At 44.0% G+C, this 22,043-nt stretch overlaps 3 protein-coding genes across 10 annotated transcripts; 1 reads left to right on the top strand and 2 right to left on the bottom strand.

Moving 5' to 3' along the window:
- Window positions 1–3,481: 3,481 nt before the first annotated feature.
- LOC103969956 (uncharacterized) lies at window positions 3,482–5,570 on the bottom strand. Of its 4 annotated transcripts, none has more exons than XM_065085592.1 (3): window positions 4,519–5,566; window positions 4,310–4,432; window positions 3,482–4,230 (listed from the first exon to the last, which is right to left on the bottom strand). In XM_065085592.1, the coding sequence occupies exons 1-3, from the start codon at window positions 5,002–5,004 to the stop codon at window positions 3,898–3,900; spliced, it is 942 nt and encodes a 313-aa protein (XP_064941664.1). In that variant the 5' UTR covers window positions 5,005–5,566; the 3' UTR covers window positions 3,482–3,897. The 4 variants fall into 4 exon arrangements, with proteins under 4 accessions (XP_064941664.1, XP_064941663.1, XP_064941662.1 ...); XM_065085593.1 differs by having other exon boundaries at window positions 4,017–4,219; window positions 4,519–5,570; XM_065085591.1 differs by having other exon boundaries at window positions 3,482–4,219; window positions 4,310–5,570.
- Window positions 5,571–8,068: 2,498 nt separating this feature from the next.
- LOC103969420 (transcription factor GTE4) lies at window positions 8,069–13,977 on the top strand. 5 transcript variants are annotated; one of them, XR_010480905.1, is made up of 7 exons: window positions 8,069–9,818; window positions 9,923–9,959; window positions 10,045–10,155; window positions 10,285–10,362; window positions 11,543–11,782; window positions 13,140–13,216; window positions 13,353–13,977. XR_010480905.1 is itself a non-coding variant. In XM_009382936.3 (5 exons), exons 1-4 carry the CDS (start codon window positions 8,325–8,327, stop codon window positions 10,350–10,352), a joined length of 1,710 nt encoding a protein of 569 aa, XP_009381211.2. In that variant the 5' UTR covers window positions 8,070–8,324; the 3' UTR covers window positions 10,353–10,362; window positions 13,140–13,977. The 5 variants fall into 5 exon arrangements, 1 of the variants encoding a protein (XP_009381211.2); XR_010480904.1 differs by having other exon boundaries at window positions 13,140–13,977; XR_670587.3 differs by lacking the exon at window positions 11,543–11,782.
- Window positions 13,978–17,691: 3,714 nt separating this feature from the next.
- Window positions 17,692–19,389, bottom strand: LOC135596279 (zinc finger CCCH domain-containing protein 2-like). Its single transcript, XM_065088370.1, has one exon. It carries the CDS (start codon window positions 19,297–19,299, stop codon window positions 18,088–18,090), a length of 1,212 nt encoding a protein of 403 aa, XP_064944442.1. The 5' UTR covers window positions 19,300–19,389; the 3' UTR covers window positions 17,692–18,087.
- Between the last annotated feature and the right edge of the window lie 2,654 nt (window positions 19,390–22,043).

Below are 22,043 nucleotides of genomic sequence, written 5' to 3' on the forward strand. Positions count from 1 at the left end.
GATGTCCTTCTGGATTACGAGTCTTTGAAATCACGCAATGAATATTCCAGAGGAGGATCTCAGATAATCATGCTGCTTTGTTTTCAAAACTAGATTGCACCGCGAATTATGTGGTTCCTGTGGGAGAATGTTTAAGTTTACTGCTCCTTGAGGGAAGTTTGTTGATAAGAATTCACTCATGTATCTTTTGATTTTGCAGGTAGCTGATGGATTGCTTCTCTGGATGTCACTCTGTCCGTATCCACTGAGCAGGTCTTTCTTGGAAGCTCATCATCCCCATCCTAAGAGGTAAAGTGGTCCTTCAACTCGAAAAAATTCCATGTGATAGCTCCCTCATGTCATAGTCTTCATTGATTTTGGGCCATGGCTTAATTCTCTGGTCAACTATCACTCTTGTGGATTCCTTTTGCCTTCTTTTCATCTGTCATGTTCTTGTCAACCTAAGATTTAGAGGTTTATCATCTTGATCTATTTAGGATATCATGAGTCTTCTGAAAGATTGTAGAGTGACAGTAGCATATGATCATGCATAAGGAGGTCCAATTAAGGTCGTTTCAGGTAAGACATTCATAACAGCACTTTGAAGTCTAGATTTGCTCAGGCTTGCTCAATAATGTTCCATTTGTCGACAAAAGCATATGGGGCTTCCTGCTTGACTGAAACTCTCAAAACAGACATGGCCAAACCATATTCCTGTTCTTTGATACATATAATTCTCTTGTCCCACATGTACACATCAAATTGTGGTATCTGAGCCTCAAATTTGAGTAACCTGGCATCTGGTTCCACTCCATCTTTCTTTCTTTCCATTCAAAAAGCTCACATGTTCTGACTAGAGAATCGGAGAAGGATCCACCAGATCCATTCTCTTCACTCTTTATTAACCAGTTCGTATGCCAGGTTGGTTCCTAATCTAACCCAGTAATGACATTATCACTGATTATCTTAGGTTAAATGCTTGTTGGGCACTGTCTCCATGCAAGCATTCAAATCTACTGATTTGTTTAAAAGAAAAATAAATATACCAACTACTGGGCCAGGGTTTTATGGTGGGTTGTCACTGTTTTTAGAATTGTTAGAATGATAGCTCTTAATTATTGGCCTTTGTTTCTTTGGACCTTCATTGTTGTTAGAAAAATCTCAGTGCACATACAAGCAGCTTGACCTGTTCTTATCATCATCAAGAAATGCCAGATACACACTGTCTCCATGCGGGATGTGCTGGTGTGGCAGCAGGAGAGAGGGTGGGCTGTCCCGACTCATCCTCTCGTCCTCTCCCCTTCCGCCACACGGCAGCCCGTGCATGGAGTCATGCACCGAATCACACTACTGGGTTGTTAGTAGAGTTCTTTCACCATTTCTCTTGGCTTCATGCTTCATTGTTACTTTCAGTAGAGAAGAAAACATGCTTGGCTTGATTCAGCACTGTTCTTTGCATTGCATGGATGATCCTTTATGACTTCTCTCAAATGGCTTTAGCTACATCCAATCATGTGCAACGTATGTCGTTAATGATTGGTCAGTCGATGATGACCTTATGTCGACAACCAATAAGAGAAACCCTATCATTGCCTCCATTGGTTTTGTCTAGCTCAAGAAAAAAAGAGACTCTCCCTGTCACCGGTTCTTCAACAGAGACTGTGATGGGGAATAAAGCATGGATAAAGTAGAAGGCATGCTTAGTTAGAAAAATACCTTCCACATGTCAGTTGCCCTTACTAGTTGATTGTAGCTTTCCAAGCAGCGGCCAAAAGCTTCTCATCCCCATCCTTCAGCCAGAGATTGGCCGTAGAAGTTGACCATCCCTTCTCCAACTATGGTGAGGAATGGCTCAGTTGACCACCTCGAAAGATCCACCGAATCTGTCAATGGAGTTTAGGTGCCAAAGACGCAGTTTCTAGTGTCGAGTGTGTGGACTAGTACTCAACTTGCACAGTTGCATTTGCCTCTGAAACATGCATTCCTTTTTGCTCTACTTTTAGAAAGGGTACCACAAAGAAACTGTTGAGGATTGATTCTTCCCGGAAGAATCACAACACAGCAGTCGAATTATCTCGAGTGAACTCGTACTCGGATCGAATCTGCCGGCCGACCGCGTTGTCGGTGCCACCAAATGGAGACATGATGCTACTTTAGACTTTGAGCACCGTTTTGTTGGCCTTACGAATTGTGCAGGTGTACCAACAGGAAGGATGGCACCACATTTGGGGTGCCCTCATACTTCTTGCAATTGATTGAACTTTGAGGGATGAAGATTTCCTTCAGAATTTTGTGAATGGATAAAGAAATGAAGTTATTTAGGATCTGAGCTTGTTTATCTTGTTGATGGATTCTGCTTGCTGGTCCATGAACAGGTGCTGCTAAGTTTGTCAAAAAGATGCAGCATGTCATCGCATGCCACGATGTGTTGGGGAACTCATGATTCCCTGGTCCAGCATCTCGGAGTTTTGTCCTCGCATGACCATGATAAGTCGACAATCACATCAGCTTTTCACATTATTATAGAATCGTTCCGATTTATATGCACTAATATTAAATTCTTAGAATATTTCTTTGTATTATGATCATCCAAGATCAGTCAGGATTTCTCTCTTTCATTTGACTCTTCTCTTCCATGCTTCTTTTTCTTTGATGGAATAATTTACAGAGCACATCAAGTTTCTATCTCTTTCATTTTTCATGCAAATTTCTCGATAAGCACATATCTAGTCTTTATTCAGAATTTATGAAATAATTTCTGAAATTTGTTTTTTTTTTTTTAATTATAGTGACTATCATCTTTGACTATCTCCACAAATTTGATTTCTGCTTCAATCATCCAATCCTAGGACGAGAATTCCGAGTTGGGCTAAAATTATAATTAGACTTAAAAATGTATTCGTGTCGCCCTGTAAAGACATTGATATGATCTACGAGTATGTGTATTTTACTTTTATTGAAACCCTAAGTCAGACCACTTAAGTAGACTTTTTGAGTCAAGCTTGAGACAGGGCTGCATGGAAGATTATGATCAAGCAAGTCCAAATGAATTCTTGACCTTTCATTTGGCATTTAACCTTAAAAAAACATAAGAGTAATGCTGAAGAGATTGCATCCTTTTAGGTTTTCGTCAATCACTTTACTCCTCCATTAGATTGCTGTTGTTTAGGTCTAAAGAGATTGTTCCAACCGTGAGCCATCCTTCGTGAGCGATAAGCCGATCCCAAATTTTATTTTAATTCATACTCACTGTTTTTGTGGATAAGGAAATGATGAATTCCTCATCAATCCGATGTGATAAAATTGATCCGATCTAATCCGTTTTGAGTGTTAAAATGTTACCAGCAAAAAAAAAAAAAAAGGAAGAGAAATTCTAATATTCAAATTCAATTTAATTAGTTCAGAATGAAAATGTACGAGAATAGTACAAAGATTTTTCCTTACTTTATTCATGTGTGTGACTTTATTGATTGAACATCGAATAGTGGCTTACTTCTAAATGTATCAGTAGAATCACGCCACTCGTATTATTTATTAGTTCCCTGCATTGCAGCAGTTCGATCGGTCAAATCATACACATGATTCATTTCATAGTCTTCAACTCGATCTCCAACCATACTCCAATGGCTTGTAGTCATATGATCCATAATATATATGTCTAAAGACCTCGTAGAACTGAAGTATGCAGCAGATTTCTTGGATCGATGGCATCGTCTCGATTTATACGACATTACCAGATGATGCGATTCATGACGATCCAAAATGAAACTCGAAGAACACGTACTAAAAGCAATGTTAAGCCTCCTTTCTCAAAGCTTCAGATTGAGATCGATACCATCCGCTGCTTCTCCTCTCCTCTCGGATGTTGCTGTCTCAGATCTACTTGGACCGATGGGTATGAAACTGTAGTAGGGTCGTTCATCCTGCAGCAAACAAGCAAGTTCGATCAAGGAGGAAGAAGAGAGTGATGACCGTAAGAAGGGTGTGAAACAAAGTGCACCACTTTCTTGCCTGACCAACATCACCAAGATCGGGTTTATAGAATGATGGGTTGGGGGAAGAGCACTTGGGACACAAGGTGAGAAAGCTGCCATTTTCTTTGTTGCCTCTGTCGGGATGAAGACCGGAACTCGAAGCGTCTCTTCTGAAACCAGCAATTCCATTTGCAGGTGAAGGGAGTTTAGAGGGGTAAGCTGTTTGACTGGAGATGTCGTCGGGGTAAAACGGACATGGCCGCTTCCTGCCAAGGATCTACACTGAGTAGATGAAATGGCCATTTGATGATGGTAGTAGTAACTGTTGCAGAAGAGAAAGCAGCGGTGATGCGTACCCTCGCTCGCTCTTTCTCTCGCTCTCGCTCTCGCTCTCGCCAGCAAGATAGCAAGTCGTAGCTATGCGAAGTGGTTTGGTTTGAAGGGGGCTCCACGGACGACGCTGGTGATGCCATGTTCGCCTGCAGATCAAGCAACACGGACTCGTGAGCACTGCCGTGGACCGAAGCAACCCATGACATCGCAGCGAAAGATGGATGCTCCTAACCAGTGTCATTGGCGTCCTGGATCGACAACTGGTGTTCGAGAGATCGCTCCCCGGAGGGACATGAAACCCAAAACTCTTAGCAAAAGCCTCACCGTCGCAAGCGTTCGGATCGCCGGCGTTCCACAGCACTGGCATGGAGGTGTCCTGCGCGACCGGCCGGGGGGGTGGCATTGATATGACAGGGTAGGAATTGACAGGCACGACCAGGGCGACTCGAGGTCGCATCACGCCTTCGTCCGTGGCGAGCGGGAAGTAAGGCTGCTGCTGCTGCTGCGGCGGCGGTGGCGGGGGCGGGAAACCGAAGCCCTGCGTGGATGGATCGGAGGAGGAAGACGCGCCCTTCTTCTGCTGTTCTTCTAGCCGGAGTTTCTCCAATTGGGCGACTCCAAGCCCGCGCTGGGGGATCTTCTTCTGCTTGTTCTTCTTCCCCATTCTGAGTCCACCGTCACCGGGGACGCTGCCTTTGGTCTGTTCATTCGGTGTCATGCTTCCTCCGTTTCACCCAGCAACAGAACTTCCATCCAACACTCTTACCAAGAACCTAAATACCATCAGCCTCGCTCCGGGCCGAGAAGGAAGCGATCGTGATCCATTGAAGGAGGAGGACAGGTATCTGAGGAGCTGAAGATCTCGCAAAAATCGGCTAGGATTGCATTGTCTGAGGGGTGCGATGGCATCCAAAGAGCTGTTTGATCGAATCTTTTCGCAGCAGTTGTTATCGCCCAAATCCTCGCTCCACTCCTCTCCCGATACTCTCGACCAGCCTTTGCGGAAGGAGATCTCTCTCGCTGCTCTCTTCCTTCACGAATCTATCTCCAAATCTTCTCCATATACTTGCTTGGAATGCGAACCGATCTCATCGCATCAAGGCATGTTGGATCCATACATGAAATGGTGTGTGCCATTGCACCCATTCACCGAGATCGGACGGAATCTATGGTCCCTCGTCTTGATGGCTGACGGTCTCTCATTAAAGAAGAACTCGGAACACAAATTACTCCTTCAACAATTTGGCTTAAGTCCAAAACGCTTTTCTAGAAAGAAATAAAATGTCTTTTTATATCTTGGTGTTTCTACATATATCTAGAAAGAAATAAAATGCTTCTCTCTCTCTCTCTCTCTCTCTCTCTCTCTCTCTCTCTCTCTCTATTTGGGTGAATACTTAAGCATTGTATTCCCTTCAGAATGCATGTCACTCTTGTACTTCATTTAGAAGGAAAGCAACAAGTGGATCGCATTGATGAGAGGATGATGAGATTTATAAGCCAAAGGCAAGAAGAAAGCCACCATCAAAGTCTCTTAGATACTTGCATGACATGTAAAGTGGATGCAAACATGTATGTAATCATGTGCGAGTGAGGCTTTCAATTATCATGATGTCTCATTGCAATGGCGTCATGGAATGCACCTTTTGGTGTGACCACCAGCATGACATGAAGGACGTGACTTGGCATGGGATCCTCCTCCCCATGCATGCTACCATCTTGCAAGATGCCATCTCATGTCATCATACATCATATGGGTTAGATGTAAAATATAGTTGTTAGATAGAGTGATGACACATTAGATTTTGGGATGCATCAACAACTTCCCATATCTCACCTTCACATCTTTGCTTGACTCCTAACAAAGTTCTTTGTTCATTAACACATTAAGTGAAGTATTAATCCCTTTTTCCCTTTTCTTAGACATCCAAAAATCAATCTCATCAAAAATAATAAAAATAATATATTGTGATACCAATTACATCTTTTAAGATAATTGTATTTTACCTCCAGTAAACAAAATTTGGTCTGAGCAACAAGTCAATGAAAGTATAAAAGAAAGAAATACTAAAAGAACAATGAACTATAAAAAAACATCTACAAACATTAGGAACTCAAAACATTTTTCATGTCTAAAAACTCCAATATTTGAGTCATTCACAACTTGGTAGCATTCTAGATGGCAAAGATATGGAAGGGAAAAAAAACCTAGAATAAGGCTCAACAAGGAAGGAAGGAAGAAGGTTAGGTTAATGTGGGGGCATGAAAGAGACACATACATGCATTGCCTTTCTCTAAATTCCACTCACATTTCCAGTATTTCACCTACCCAAATTGTCCTTTGTTAATAATAACCAAAGTGGTGGCATTTTATTGCACAATGTATCCTCTTTTGTATTTCTTATGCCATTGGAGCTGACCTAACACTCACTTAAATGGGTGAAAATGATGCCTTCTCTGCAAAAGGAACCTAAACCTTGCCTTGCATCAATGGATGCTAGCTGTGTATCTTCACCCTTGTTGACAAAATGTTGCATGGAGGATGCCAATTACCATAGTTATTTCCTTTAATGTCTTCTCATATGACCATTAACTTGACATGATACATCATTATTATTATCACACCAAAGATCTTAAAAGGAGCTATGCTTGTGTTCAAAACCATCTCCCTAATCGGATTGCTCATGTGGCCTTGACACACAAATGCTGCAATCACCAATGAAGTCTTGTGCTAATCTGGAAGGTTACACTGTGGCAGGCACCCAAGCTTTTGTTTTGGCAGTCATGCAGCTTGACCTCTGAACAGGCATGCCAAACTAGGGGATCTCATGTGGCCATGGAGCTTGCAGAAATGGCCTTCGGTGCAGCTACCTGCCCGGATTGGCAGCTCACTCCACATGCCCGCTCATGGATGTCTCAGGCAGTGAAGGTTATGATGACTGACAAGGACCGGGACCAAACCCTAGCCAGCAGGAAGAAGCCCCCACCTTACCAAAGATGAGAGAGACCAGTCTTGCGTGCTCACCGGAAGTGGGAGTTCATGGGAGCACAGTAGGAGGTGTCGAGGCAAAAGAAGATCGGAAACAAGTCATAAATGGGAAGCTGGACCACTGCACTTAACCATGTCGATCCATCTGAGCTACCGGAGAAGAAGAACCAGTTGGGTTCCCAAGCGTGAATGTTCACATACCAATGAGGGATATATGACATACAGCAGGAGGAGTTTTGCAGATCGAATCGATCACGCTCTTCTTCCGATGGCATCCATGTCTGCTTGACTTGGACATGAACCTGTTTTCTCTGTGCACTGACCGACTGCACAACCGCACTTGTGATATTACTACTCTATTTGGCCCAATGGGCTTCCGGCCCGTCTACCATGAATCCCCTAACTATGACCCACTCCAACCGCGACTTCGAGCACACGGCAAGCACCGTCGCCTCTTTGCGCTCGAGGCATCGGCGACGGCGGTGGGCCGGCTCGATAGCCTCCGTCTTTATCGGTCGCCGCAGCTTCTTTCCCCCTGTCGAGTCCTGAAGTATTCCTTAAAGATACATCTCGGTGAGGAAGTCCGCCGCACCATCCAAATCATCAAATCAGGACGCGAATCTTGCCACGTTATCCCACGTATGAGAGAATGCCGGTCCCGTGGGGACCACTTAGCTTCTGACCAATGGGACTGGTCTAATCGGTGTGTGGTTCGGCTCTGCGGGTGGTTCCTGCGTCGCCCACGACACGGTATCAGTGGCACCATTTCTCGGATCGAAACGCCGCCATCTCATCTCCACATAAAGCAGCAGCAGCAGCTTCTCTCTTTGTCTCTCTCTCTCTCGCGCTGCTGCTTCTCCTACGACTAAAACGTAATCCTCCATCCCCGACAGATCTACCCTTGCCCTATTTCCATTTAGATTTAGGGCTTCGAAAAGCTCACAATTACCCCACCGGCACGATAGAATTAGCGGAAACCCTCACGAGATTTCCGTCTTCCTGAGGAGATTTTGACTGGCGGCCGGTGCTTCCCGCTGCCCCCTTCGCTTGCCATGGCATCGGCGCCTCCGCCGGGAGGCGGCAAGGTCTACACCCGTAAATCCCTCAACAAGGCCGCCAAGACCGCCTTCCACCCCCGCCCCCCTCCGCCGCCCCACGATGACCTCGACTCACCCCGCTGCCAACCCCCGCCTCACCCCGTCGCCTCCGACGACGCTTCCTCCGGCCCCAACCGACCCTCCGCTCGCCCGCCGCTCGCCAACGGCCGCGGCTCCCTTGGCCGGAGCGTCGCCTCTCGGTCGCGGAAAGAGGCGCGGGAGCTGCGGCGGAAGCTCGCCGCCGAGCTCGACCTGGTCCGTGCCCTCTCCAAGCGGCTTGAGGCCCATGAGCTTCAGCTAGCCTCGGCCGCCGGGTACACCCGCTCCCAGCTCTCTGTTACGGACCCCAACACCCCCGGATCTGGGGGGAGGGCGCCCGAGGTGGCGGCGACCGCCGGACCCCTCCGCCGCCAGCTCAGTGTATCCGTCGCTGCCTCCGAGAATAACCCGGGTGAGGGCGCGGAGAAGGAGAAGCGGACGCCCAAGGCGAACCAGTATTACCGGAATTCTGACTTCGTACTTGGGAAGGAGAAATCTGCCCCGAACGACCAGCATAGCCACAAGAAATCGAAAGCCATTGGTGGAAAGAAGCCATCTTCGGAATTGCCGAATGCTGGCAGTGAAGGGCTGGTGGATAAGAAACTCTATGCGCAGGCATTCAAGAGTTGCAGCACGCTTCTCTCGAGGTTGATGAAGCACAAGCATGGATGGGTGTTCAATGTGCCGGTTGACGTGAAGGCCCTAGGTTTGCATGACTATTATAGCATCATCAAGTGCCCGATGGACCTTGGCACCGTGAAGTCTCGGCTTGCAGATGACTGCTACAATTCACCTCATGAGTTTGCGGAGGACGTGAGACTGACGTTCTGGAATGCAATGACTTACAACCTCAAGGGGCAGGACGTGCATGCCATGGCCGATCAGTTACTCCAAATATTCGAGGAGCGGTGGCTTGCCATAGAAGCTGAGTTTGCACACCTTCCTCGTCCACCAATAACCAAGAAGCCTCCGCCACTCGACTTGAGGATGTTGGAGAGGTCTGATTCCACTGTACATCCTGTGGCAGCCGAACCAATAACGAAGCAAGTGAATCATTCCACACACATTGGAAGAGTTCCAGCTCCCAAGAAGCCGAAGGCTAAGGATCCGAACAAGAGGGATATGACATTTGAGGAGAAGCAGAAACTGAGCAACAGCCTGCAGAACCTGCCCCCGGAAAAGCTGGAGAGCATTGTGCAGATTATTAAGAAGCGGAATTCGTCTCTGAGCCAGCATGATGATGAAATTGAAGTGGACATAGACAGTGTGGACGTGGAGACTCTCTGGGAACTTGACAGATTCATCACAAATTACAAAAAGGCTTTGAGCAAGAACAAAAGGAAAGCCGAACTTGCCACTTCGGTAAGGCAAGCAGTTGGGCATAATGCACCAGAAGTGGTGCATACAATGGTATGGACTAGTATGTTAATTTGCTTCCTTCTTTGCCAACAAAAATAAGACAGGTAGATATTATGGGTAAACATATTTATGTTGTTTTCTTGATGCTTTTGCAGACTCAGGAACCTGTTGATGCCGATGAACCTGAGAAAAGTAAGACAGACGACTCTTGCATATATTGGCTCCTCATTGGCACATTGTTTTCTCATTTTATTATTATGGCTTAATTGGAAAACAGTGGTGGATGAGAAATATGTGGCTTCTTCCTCACCAGTTGGAGGAGAAAAGGAAGGGGAAAATGCAATAAGAACTAGCAGCTCCAGCAGCGATTCTGGTTCCTCATCCAGTGGTAATGAGTAGCTCTCTTGATCACTAATAGTTTTTTGTGTCTCTTAGAAGGTTCTGAACTGGAATATGAATCATTTTCTTACCATCAAATGCAAACAAAATTAACCACTTATTAAGAGGCTTTCTGCAGATTCTGACAGTGAAAGTTCCTCTGCCTATGGCTCGGATGCACCACTCTCACACTCACCTAGGACGTGAATGAATCAAGGTGATAATAATCATTGCCATGTCTGATGAGCAATGCTGTTGTGTTTGACATGTTCAAGTTGGTTATGACTAAGCTTCTACGTTGCACATAACATAACTAGTGGATATTTTTTACAACTGTTATTTGCTGTAGTTTGATTGCTTCAACATAAACAACTTCTTTGCCTGAGGTGGGAAGGTTATGCACATTGGTTTTTTTTAACCCCATATCGGTAGGACTCTCATTCATCGAGTCACCCTTTTTAATATGACAAAACGTTTTAGTGGCATTTAGTACTGCTCTGCATTGAATATCATCAGGTTCTGTTGCCATCGTTTGCCCAAGAGCCATCAAACTTCCTGGTCCAACATTCAGCTGACATAGTTTATTGACATAGTTTATGTCACTTTGCCATTTATGAAGTGTTGGAAGGTACTAAAAATTGTCACCTAAAAGAAAGTACGAGACTGCATTTTTTTGACCCCTCTGTTTTTCAAGAGTGAACAACAATTCACCACTCTAAAGTTAGCTATATTGCTTTAGCAAGAATCAAATGCATAACCATTTGTCATCTTTGATCACAGGGGATGCAACTAACTATGTCTCAGCAGCATAATTTGGCATTCTAGACGTAGGAACGTGAGTGATTCTCAGTGCGGATAGGCCAGACATTTTTTTCATAGAACCTTTGACATGTCTAAATAAGATAAATTGAATTATAGTTCAACACATTTTTGTATATCTGTCAGGACATCCTATTATAGTTATCACTTTGATGGATTTATATCTGGAAACAGGATAGGGGATAAGAGCAATGAAATTTATAATTATTAGAATTCCATTTGTTTATGTCGCTTTTGATCACTTAAGATATTGAAGGAATAGAAATATTTGGTTTGCAACTGTAGTCATGCATCTTAAAACTTAAGATATATGGTTGTGGAATCTACTTCCAAATTTGATGAATCTTCAGCTTTTTAAGATCGAGAAGCCATGCAATATGAATTGTGTTAGAGTATTTTTAAGTACTTTTTTATCCCTTCCTTTTTTTATTGGTTTCTTGCTCTTTTTTCTTAACATATTTAATTATTAAAATTCTTTGTATCCTACTAATATGTGCTTATTTTTTTGGCATAAGCATGTATCATAATTTTTAAATTGATGAAATGGTTCATTCCCAAGATTGTTGAACTACATGCAGGCAATGCAGAAGCTCTGGAACAGCATGGTACATGTTTCATAAGATGGTGTCCCATGCTGCTAGGGCAGCAAGTGGGTTTGGTTTTAAATCAAACTCCTTCAAGCCGGTCTGTGGATTGGGTTCAATGAGCACCAATTTGGATTGGTTTAGAATCCAATTATAATTCAATTGAAAACTATTCTAACATGACCCAACTGGAACTCAATACAATTTGGCAATCTAATATGCATGTTACATAAGGTAAATGTTGTCTGGTACCAGATTATGGTTTTAACTTCATATATTTTAGTTATGGAACTGAGTAACCTAGCTAAATCAGATTCGACTTGACTTAGTTTATCACTAATCTGACCTACTCCAATTTTTAGCCCTAAACACAGCTGGCATGGGTTATGGTTGGAAAACCTAACGCAAGGCCAGATTCTTTGGGCTAGTGTTGGTTGCAATGGGCTATATCGGACATATGATTGGCTTTCATTTTTTGGGAAGCAGTTGCATATTTGATTTTAGTTTGGTGGATAAAATGATATCAGATTGATGCACAAAATTATTGTGTGAATTGGAAAGGTGGAATATGGTTTTAACTTTTAAGGTGAAACTGGATCTGGATATTAGGTTTTGGGTAAGGTGATAGTGTTAAGGTTTGTAAAGAATATCAAAGGTAATGGGATGAGTCAAAATTACAAATGGAAAAGGAGAAGATATATCTTACACTTGCTTCAAGCACTAAATTCACGGGCTTTATGGTCTGAATAGCCATATATGGATTTTGTGTCTTTACTTTCCAAGACATGGTAAAATGATAATTAGTTGTGATAAGTATTGTGACATTCTGAAGGAGAATTTTAGAATATATTTGTTTATTTCTGCTTTCCTTTTCGCTTGTTTTTCTTTAGCTAGTTGCATGAGGACACAGCTTATCTGAAATTGTGGAGAGTTGCAGTTTGAGTGGCCCTTCATTATTCAAAATCATCTAGATAGTCCAGAAATTTCTCCATGATCATTAAACTGCAGACCATGTTCTGATAGCCTTTTTGTTTGGTTTTACTTGGCCCACTAAATGAGCAGACAGTGTGGGTTTATCATTGCAATGCACGGAAAGTGAGAGTTTGAATAAATATTTCTATATACAGAACATGGATAATAGCAGTGTCTAATGTGGAATTAATTGCAATTTGTAAAATTGGGATCTTCGAGACCCATAATATCCAAACATTTTTTCATTGAACACATTTAAATGACTCTAACATGGATAATTAGAAGAAGCAATTATGATCCATCATGGATTGTTATCAGTTCTCCCGGTGAATATTTCCCTGATTAATGCATTCACCATCATAAGAGGCCGTTATGATGCATCAAAATTGAAAATAATGGAACATACAGGGCCAAATCAGTGAAAGTATTTAACCGTCAAGATTGGAAACATAAAGAATATGATTTTCTTTGTCAGAACTCCCTTTTGAAATGATTATAGTGCGCCAAATCATATTTCCTTGTCTCTACAGTTTACGTCAGTTACTTTAGCAGCAATTCTTTTTGGATTCTTAATGTATATTATGATGACACCTTGTTTAATTGTCAATGTCATATGCAGCAAGTATATGGATCATTTTAAAATGGAGTTGCTTCTCGAAAAAAGAGTGCGACAGTCGTCCACACGAAACAATCAAGGTGCTCTTTGTTCTGTTATGACTTGTAGAATTGTAAGCTATAAGCTCCTGGCAGCAGTCATTCGAAAGCCTGCAGAAGCAAGGGTTCTGCCATATTCTGCTGATGCAGCACTGGATTATGTTGGTGTAATCTATAGGTACAAGGGAAGCTTTCGTTTCAATTTGGTCACACACAGACACTGTGACTAATAATGTATTTGTTGCTTCTCGGAGCTGTGCTTCACCAGTAACCTATGGTGATTCGGTGGTCGTGGCATCGAGGAACTATTTCGGTCTCGCAAAAATCCGCAAGATTTCCCTTTGATTTGGATAGTTTGGTGTAAATAATATGCACACGAATCTCTGACTTAATGCAGTCCAGCACTCGATACTGTTGCTCGCCGTAGTAGAGCTGGTATTTCATCATCCTGCAGGGCTTCTGATGTTATTTTGTCATTGTCGATGCAAGCGAAAGCAGCTAAAACAGGAGTTCCCATCAAGCATGCCAGCTATATCATTTGGACCATCACTTCTCCGGTATCAGTGAGCAAGAGACGCACACAAGCCACCGAGGACATCGGTGAGGCCGTCCAAGGTAACAGTAGCACTGCACGGTTCTTTAATGTTTGTGGGGGTTGATCGAGTCTGTGGTCTCTATTCCTGTTTCTTCATTAATGTTTGTGGGGGTTGATTAAGTATTTTGCATACAGATTGCTGATCTATACCATATAGTCTGTTTCCGAATAGTTAAATAGTTGGAATAATTATTGTGTGCTTTGCTAATCTTCTCATTTATCTCTCAGATGTCAGATGCTTCCTTGTCTCGGTCAGGTACGTCCGATCCGATTTCTAACACTCGGTTGAAACCGAAATAAAATGATGTGTACTGATTTCATTCATTGGTATAATTAAGTCTCAAAGTGTCTTATGAGGAGATGGAATGGTTAAAGAGAGAGAGAGAGAGAGAGAGAGAGAGAGATGGGAAAGTTGAAGGGTAATTCTATCGCTTGGGATACCTATCACAACATCCATCATGCATGCATATGCCAATGCCGTCTCATTGGGGGAGTGAGGAGAGCGGCCAGCTAGAGATAACGACATGGTAGGATTTGGAGGAACCGCATTGGAGAAGGGGTTGGTGATGGGTCGACATCACATAGTGAAGCAGTCCCATTACCTGTTGTTTGCCCACAGAATTCCCGGTAACGCATCACCACCAACGTCAACGAACCCCACTTAACATCACAGAACTCGGAGAGATTGAACCCAAGTAAAATTTATAGGAAGATGATGTCGACTTTTATAGAACTCCTACTAGGGGGTCCACCACCTGCCTAAATTATATACGATGATTTGATTGCTGTTGTTGTTGTTGTTATTATTATTATTATTATTGAAGGCTAGAAAGAAAAAATAATTGAATCAAATTCGTTCGATTCAAATGTACTGTATTTTTTTTTATTTTTATGTTTTTATTATAAAAGATAAATCTTACAATAAATTATAATAAGTCAATTAATCAACACAATCAAAAACTTTCAATCTTTTGATTGGATTATATTTATTTTTATATTTTTTTATATAAAAAATCTGCAATTCTTACTCATTTGAATTGGGTCCCACCGAATAAATATTTTTTTAAAAAAAAAATATTTTTCTGAACACGTCAACAATCATTGACTTGATGAGATGTGGATGGATTTGCCATATAATTAAAAGAAAATGATCAAATAAAGGGACCTATCACCAGCCGTCGTGATTTCCACACCCACCCCACCCCACTTTGTCACGCACCTCACCCTACATTACATAAATAAAATAAAAATAATTAATTAATTAATTCAAATAAATACTTTCTTTTCATGTAGTAGATAGATAGTCCTCCACAAGGAATCGTACGACCACATGTGGACTAGTAGTAGCAGTAGCAGTAGAAGTACGTGTGCCACTCACTCGCTTCGGCCATGGAAAACGTAGAGCCCATACGCTTGCCCCCACAATGCTTGCTTCTTTCCCTCGAGATAATTCCACCAATCCATGGACCACAGTTTATTAGGCGTGAAAGAGGAGATGCGAGATTACCTCCTCCTCCTCATCATCATCTTTTTCCTCTTCCGACTATTTATCTACCTATTTAAATTACTTCTATTTCCACCCTCATGCACATGTCCCCAAGTCACTGGCGAAAAGCTACGCCCCACCGAACATGCCACCACCGAGGCCAGAGTTCTTGTAATGTCGTGCTCTCTCATCATCACATGATCTTGCATTGATTATTTATTACCCTGATAGATATTAGTTAGTAGGTGCTACCACACCAAAGCCTCTTCGTTCAAATCTCGGTCATGTTCGTTTGACCCATTTTTTTCGCCTCCTAAACATCATCACGATAGCTACGGACAGCAACAGCGCATCAGAGAGTGACAGGTAGAGACATCTCGGGCAGATATGAGAGCGAAGTTGACGTGATGGGAAACGACTTACCTTATCGCCATGGGATATTTCTAGTCCGCTCCATCTACGTGCGTACAGATGGGAGTGGCTACAGATGTGATGGACCCGTCCGGCTTGAGAAAGACTTATGCTTGGCTTCTTTTTATTTTTGCCAAAAAAAAATAAACTGAGTTAGTACGTCATCCTCCTATCATTATTTTAAAAAAATTATTATTATTATTATTGGACTACAGTTTTAAAGGATAAATTTCTGAAAAAACAACTTTCTTTTATATTTTTTTCTTAAGAAACATCCTTCGATTCCCACATACCATCTTTTTTTTTGGTCTAATTTTTAAAATATCTTTGATCGTTTAATTTTTTTATTTTTTATCTTATGAATTTATGATATTTTTACACTATGTTATAGTATTTTTAATAATATAAAAAATATTTTAATATGATGTTACACTACTTTTATAATATTATTGAAAACAATATATTATGATGTAATATAATAATAGTATAAATTATCATTTTTATAAAATTAATAAAATAATATAATAAAATTATCATTTAGAATTAATTACATAAATCTTTTATCATCATTAAAATTTAATTAAGTCCAAAGTATAAATTTTTATTAAAAAAAATTAGATCTTTTATTATTTCTCCTCGTACTACTAATATTAAACGTTTTCTATGATGTCTCCTAAGCACATATAAATATAATCTTAAATAATTTATTTTCATCTTATATTCTATTATAACGATACTAAATTATTTATGGATAAAAATATATATTTTTATGATAACTCTACATATCAATTTCAATATTATCATTTCGACAACATAAATTTTTTTTATATTATTTTTTAACTAGTCAAAACTTTGATCCATAAAATATTACTAGTCATATAATTATTTTATTTTATTTTTATTCAAAGATATTTGACAATCACAAAATTTTTGATATCCATCTTTGTTTTAATCATCTTATTTTTAATCTACGAATAACATCTTTATCAATTCTTTTATCTTGTTAAATAATTAATATAAAATATTTAAAAAAAATTATTCATCTAACTTAAAATTAATATTATAATTTTTTTAATAATCACTTCATATAAAAAAAAATAAAAATTCTAAAAAATTCTAAAAAAATTTCTCGAGAAAAAAAAAACTATAATTTTTTTTTTAAAAAAAATCACCCTATTTTAAACACCAAGGATGAAGTTTTTTGCATCAATAAAACCAGAAAAACAAACCATTTCTATAATATGGACATAGATATAAATCCTCAAGAGAGTTTCACACGATTTGTGTCGAACACTAATCTCTCGTCAATGATGGTGGCAATGATAAGCCCAGCGGTGTTCGGCAACCACACCACAAACTGCCGCATTCGGAGGGATCCCTTCCACGACGTCCTCTTTGTAAGCCACCATCCATGACGGGTACGGGTTCAATGAACCGGGAGAGCCCCTACGTACTCAACACTGGGCGACGACGTGACTCATGTGATCCCCCCTCGATGCGGTCCCATTCCTCCTCCCCACAACATCAGATGGACGATGGAGATGTGATCCATTACACGCTAAGCTTGTCGGAGACCAAAGACACACACCGGACACCTGTTTTTAGTACAGTTCTACGTAAAATAAGAACCACAAATAACCCCCAACTCCCACTGCACACTGCAGCAGCAGCAGCAGCAGATTGATTAGGAGCCCCAGTCGCGTGAAAAGACGCGACACTGGAGACGCACAGCTGCCCGCGTCGGTCTCTCCCTCTCTCCCACCTGCTGCGAGCCAAAAGCAAAACACCAGATATTTAGCACTGACGATGACATAGAACCAAAATGGTACTGCTGCAGCAGACAGTGGCCTCGCTTTCCTCTCTCTCCTCGTCTGGTTGGCTTCCAGAGTTCTCGTGACCATTGCCTCGTGCTGCTCCAAGCTATCAGCAAGCAAAGAAAAAGGTCTTCTGTCTGTCTCTCCCGGACCAGACATCCTTGCCCAACAATTCATTCTTTGGCATGCCAATGCAATCCAGAGAGCTTACTGATGATAATGCATATACATATATATTATACAATACCGAGATTGATAGGATGACATGATAATTACAGGTTCCACATTGAAATAAAAAAGCATAAGAAATCAGACAGCTTTCGCAGAAGGGCGCGTCCCAATTCCGTGTAGAGGACGGTCGCAGTGTGCAACTCCAATCATCGCAGATGCCCTCCTCATCTTCTTGTTCTTGAACCCAACCAAATCCCCAAAACAAACCCACGCTTCCGTTCTTGCCACCCCCACTTTGTATGTACACATACCCTCTTCTCGCCTTTGGGGGAACCTCAAGTTTACTATGTACAAACGTTCCGTACAATTACCTCCGGAATTACCCTAATCTCTCTTCTCGTAATTGCTTCGTCTGATCCGGGAGGAGAAGTACGGATCACTTCACCAACTCCGACACCCATCCGACGTCGGGCGCCGCCATCGACGGCGCGGCGTCGGCGTCGGCCCTCTCCAGAACACATTCCTTGCTTAGCTTCTCGAACATCTTCGCCCTCAGGGCCCTCCCTGACTCCACCCTTTCCACTGGCTCTTTGCCGCCGGCGTATCCAGCGTCCGCGCCATCAAACCACCCCAGTCCGCCGCCCAGCGCGGCACTTGTCGCCGTGGGGGTCGTTGGCAGACTGCCGAACCCGGCCCTGAACCCGGCCGCGGTGCCCCTTGGCGATCCGAACGCTTCACTGCTTACTTGTAAGCCCCATGAGCCGGGGGATGACTTGGCCTTGCTAAGCTGCAGCTGGCGCAGTGAGAATTCTATCTCGTTCAGTGAAGTCCTCATCGGCCACGAGGTTCGCCGGAGTGCGGCGGTGCTTGGCGACATCGGTGGGGAGTCCGACGGTGGGGACATCGGCGGCGATATCAGCGTCGAGGTCGGCGAGGACGACATGAGATGCTTCGAGAGGTAAGTCTCCAGCGCCTGCTGGCGTAGAGGCGATCCATCATAGGACTCGACCGCGGCCGCCGGTTTCGTTGGCGCCTGCTGCTGCTGCTGCTGCTGCGGAAGGATGCGCAGCTGGTCGGCGGTGTGGGCGAAGAAGCAGACGCGGCGCCGGCAGGCGGTGCCGTCCTTGCAGGGTTGGGTCCGGTAGCGCGCCGGGTGGAGCCAGCACTCGAAAACGCCGTGGGCGAACTCGCAGGCGTCACCGCGCTTGCAGCCGCCCTTGCGGAAGTCCGGGCACGCCGCGCCGGAGTAGTGGTACTTCCGGGGATCCCGGCGGCGCGCCTTCTCCCCCGGGTGCGCAAAGGGGCACTCGGTCCAGTCGTGGGAGCGCCCGCGGGCGCACCGCCGCACCTTGAACTCGTACATCCGGAACTCGTCCGACGAGTACACGTCTACGGCGGCATCAGGTTCCTCCACGTCCTCCTCCGCCACCGTCTCCTCGCCGTTACAAGGCAAATACCTCTGCAGAGCAGCCGCGAGGGCGGAATCCCCGAGTCCGTACTCCCCGCTACCACCCCCACCACCGCCGGCAGCGAGGTGGTAGCCAACGCCAACCGCTGCATCCTCGAAGGGAGACGACCACGGCGGTACTTGGACCACCGGATCGCGTTGATGCCGGCCTTCCCCTCCGACCATCATCATCATCATCATCTCCTCCCTCTCACTTTCAGTCTCTCTCTCTCTCTCTCTCTCTTTCTCTTTCTCTCTCCGCTCTTCCGCCTCTCTATTTGGCGCAATGCGAATAGACGGTGAGAGGTAGGAGCTGGTTATAAACTACAAGCCTTAACCCCGGCTGGGGATGCGGTAACCGCGGGTGGTATAGCTTACCTAACCGCGATTCATGACGACAGAACTAACGGCGTTCGGAAGCACGAGGCGTGGGAGAGGGAGTGTAGGGACACGAAGCAGGAAGTAACAGGGTAACGGTGTCGGCAGTCGGTTTTAAGGAGGAGGTGGGACACGTGGAGCGAGGAGAGGGCGTTGTCAGGCATGCCGAGGACGAGGTGGTCTGCGAAGCGCCCCATCGCCAGGCACGTCCTCTCTCCTGGCGGGAGCACCCTTCGGGGGCGCTTGATTTACACCTTTGCCCCCTGCACGTACGTCCGAAGTAGTTTCTTGTCTTTGATTTGGGGTTTCGAGCAACGGCTCGAACCGCTCATTCGAGTCGAGTCGAGTTGAGTCGAGTCGAGTGGGCGCTTTATGGACGATTTGATTTGATTTGATTTGATTCTACGATGATGATGACGGTTGGGGTACACCATGCACAGTCAAGAATCGAGAAGGTTCACGTTGCTTGCTGGCTAATCTTGCCTCCCAAGCACAGATAAAGGCAGTGGACCCGCGCTTTTGGTACGGCGCATACAAAGAGTAAGTGCCCAACAACATTCGAGTGCCTTTAAATCGTTAGCCAAACATCACTGCACATCTTTTGATCACCCCCGACCACGAACAGTAAAGTGATTTGGAGTCCGGTTCGATTCAATCCGGCCATGCACGGTCTTGCTTGCGCCCGAAGCGTTCGCCGTGGCTTTGAACCCTGGCAAGGGAGCCATCGCCTCTGCCGTGGTTCGGACGTCCAACCAGACGAGATGGTGACGGTCAAACCAAGACGTGCCTGCACATGGGCGGAGCCCACACCACCCAGCACAATTATAGCTCTTTTTACTGTCCCCCATTAATCACTAAAGAAATCACCACGACGCATTTGGTGGCCATATGCGAGAAATTTGATGGAATTGTTTTAGATCGATGCACAAATATCTTTGTAATTTATCAAGGACGAGGAGCCAAACCTATCGGAGCAGAGCCACGCAGGGCTGTAGCCACGTGATGGGGAGCACGACGGCCATCCCGACCCACATGGCTTGCCATACAGGGTGACCAACCGCCGCAACCCACATCGCCTATCGGCACGCACCTAATCAGCGAACGTGAACTCCGAAAGAAAAGAAAACGCCGAAAGGGAAACGGAAAACAAAACAACGACTTAGAAGCACATGAAGGAAAAAAATAATTCGCTTTAAAGCGAGGAGGAAGACTACAAGAAGGAATCAGTGCGGGTCGTACGGCGACTTTCCACGCGGCAGGAAGTTGGCCAGATCCGGACACGAGCTTGGCCGAGAACCGTACACGTGGCCCTCGGTCGCTGTCACGTCCTAAATGACAGGCACAGCAGCCTTAAGCGACGCGCAAAGCACCGAGATGTCGCCACGCGTCGTCCCCGACTTCGAGATTCCCGTGGGCTGATGGATCATGATCGTCCATCGAGACTTCGAGAACGCGGCTGCAGTTCTCTCGAGGTTCGAGCATAAAATAAATACTACGATTTATTCTGTGAGTTTTCGAGTATTCGAGAAGACCGGAAACACCGAGTGCAGCATTTCACTGTAAAGGACTGTAGGCTGGCATTCGAGTGACAGGAAGAAGAGTTAGCAGCAGGGAAATCTTGTGAGCTTTGAGGTGTCTTTTCATCGATTCTTCTTACTATCTCAGGTTGACGTGAGATGAACATTTGACTGTGTTTTATTTTAGATGTTAAATCTGATCGATACAAAAGGGTCATCAGTTCAACTTCCTCCTCCTCGGGTAAAGGTTCCACTCGAACATGATCACTTGCAGATATATCTTAGAATACGTAGATGCCCCACACAGCTCGTGGGAGCTGATTAATAAACCATGGAAGATTCATCTGGATAAGAACCAAGACCTGTTGGCTTAAACAAATGCATGTTTCCGAGACAAGGGAAAGGCCATTCCGTCTCGGAAACAATAAACAATGCCCAAACTTTGGTAAAGAGACGGCAAAAGGAATGTCAAGGCTTGTATCTTCTTCCTGAATCTTTCATCCTCCCACAAGTTTGATACAGATAATATACTAAATCAAATAAGGAAAGAGGGAGAGAGAGAGCTTGGTGGGGGCAGTATCATGGAGAGCTCGTGAAGAGGTCTCAATGCTCCAGGGTCAGAGGTGGAGGAGATCTTATCTTCTTTGAGGCATGGGAAAGCACATGACACGAGACTTATATTATGGCCTCGACGTGACTGTAGACACTGCATGCAACCAAGGAAACCCAGCAAAAAGAAAGGGTTCTTTTTTTTTCTCTGTGGACAGGGAGAATCCAAGAGTTGGTGCATTCAAAGTGCTGCAGATGTAACCAGAAGAGATCTTTTGAGCGCATGTGGGGGAGACAAGCGGATGGTTGTAATTTAAGAGACAGTGGGTTTCTTCTCGGCACAACTTGGTGATGATTCCGATGGATGTCTTCCCATCGCAGAGCTTTCGTAAGTTATTGTCCAAGTAAAAGTCTCTTTTTTTATCTTTCGGATAAGAGCTCGTCCTAATAAAACCGTGAAGGATCGTGATGCTCATGGCAGAGAACAAAGTTAAGTTGAGA

This window comes from Musa acuminata, chromosome BXJ1-10 (assembly GCF_036884655.1).
Source record: "Musa acuminata AAA Group cultivar baxijiao chromosome BXJ1-10, Cavendish_Baxijiao_AAA, whole genome shotgun sequence".
NCBI classification, from domain to species: Eukaryota; Viridiplantae; Streptophyta; class Magnoliopsida; order Zingiberales; family Musaceae; genus Musa; species Musa acuminata.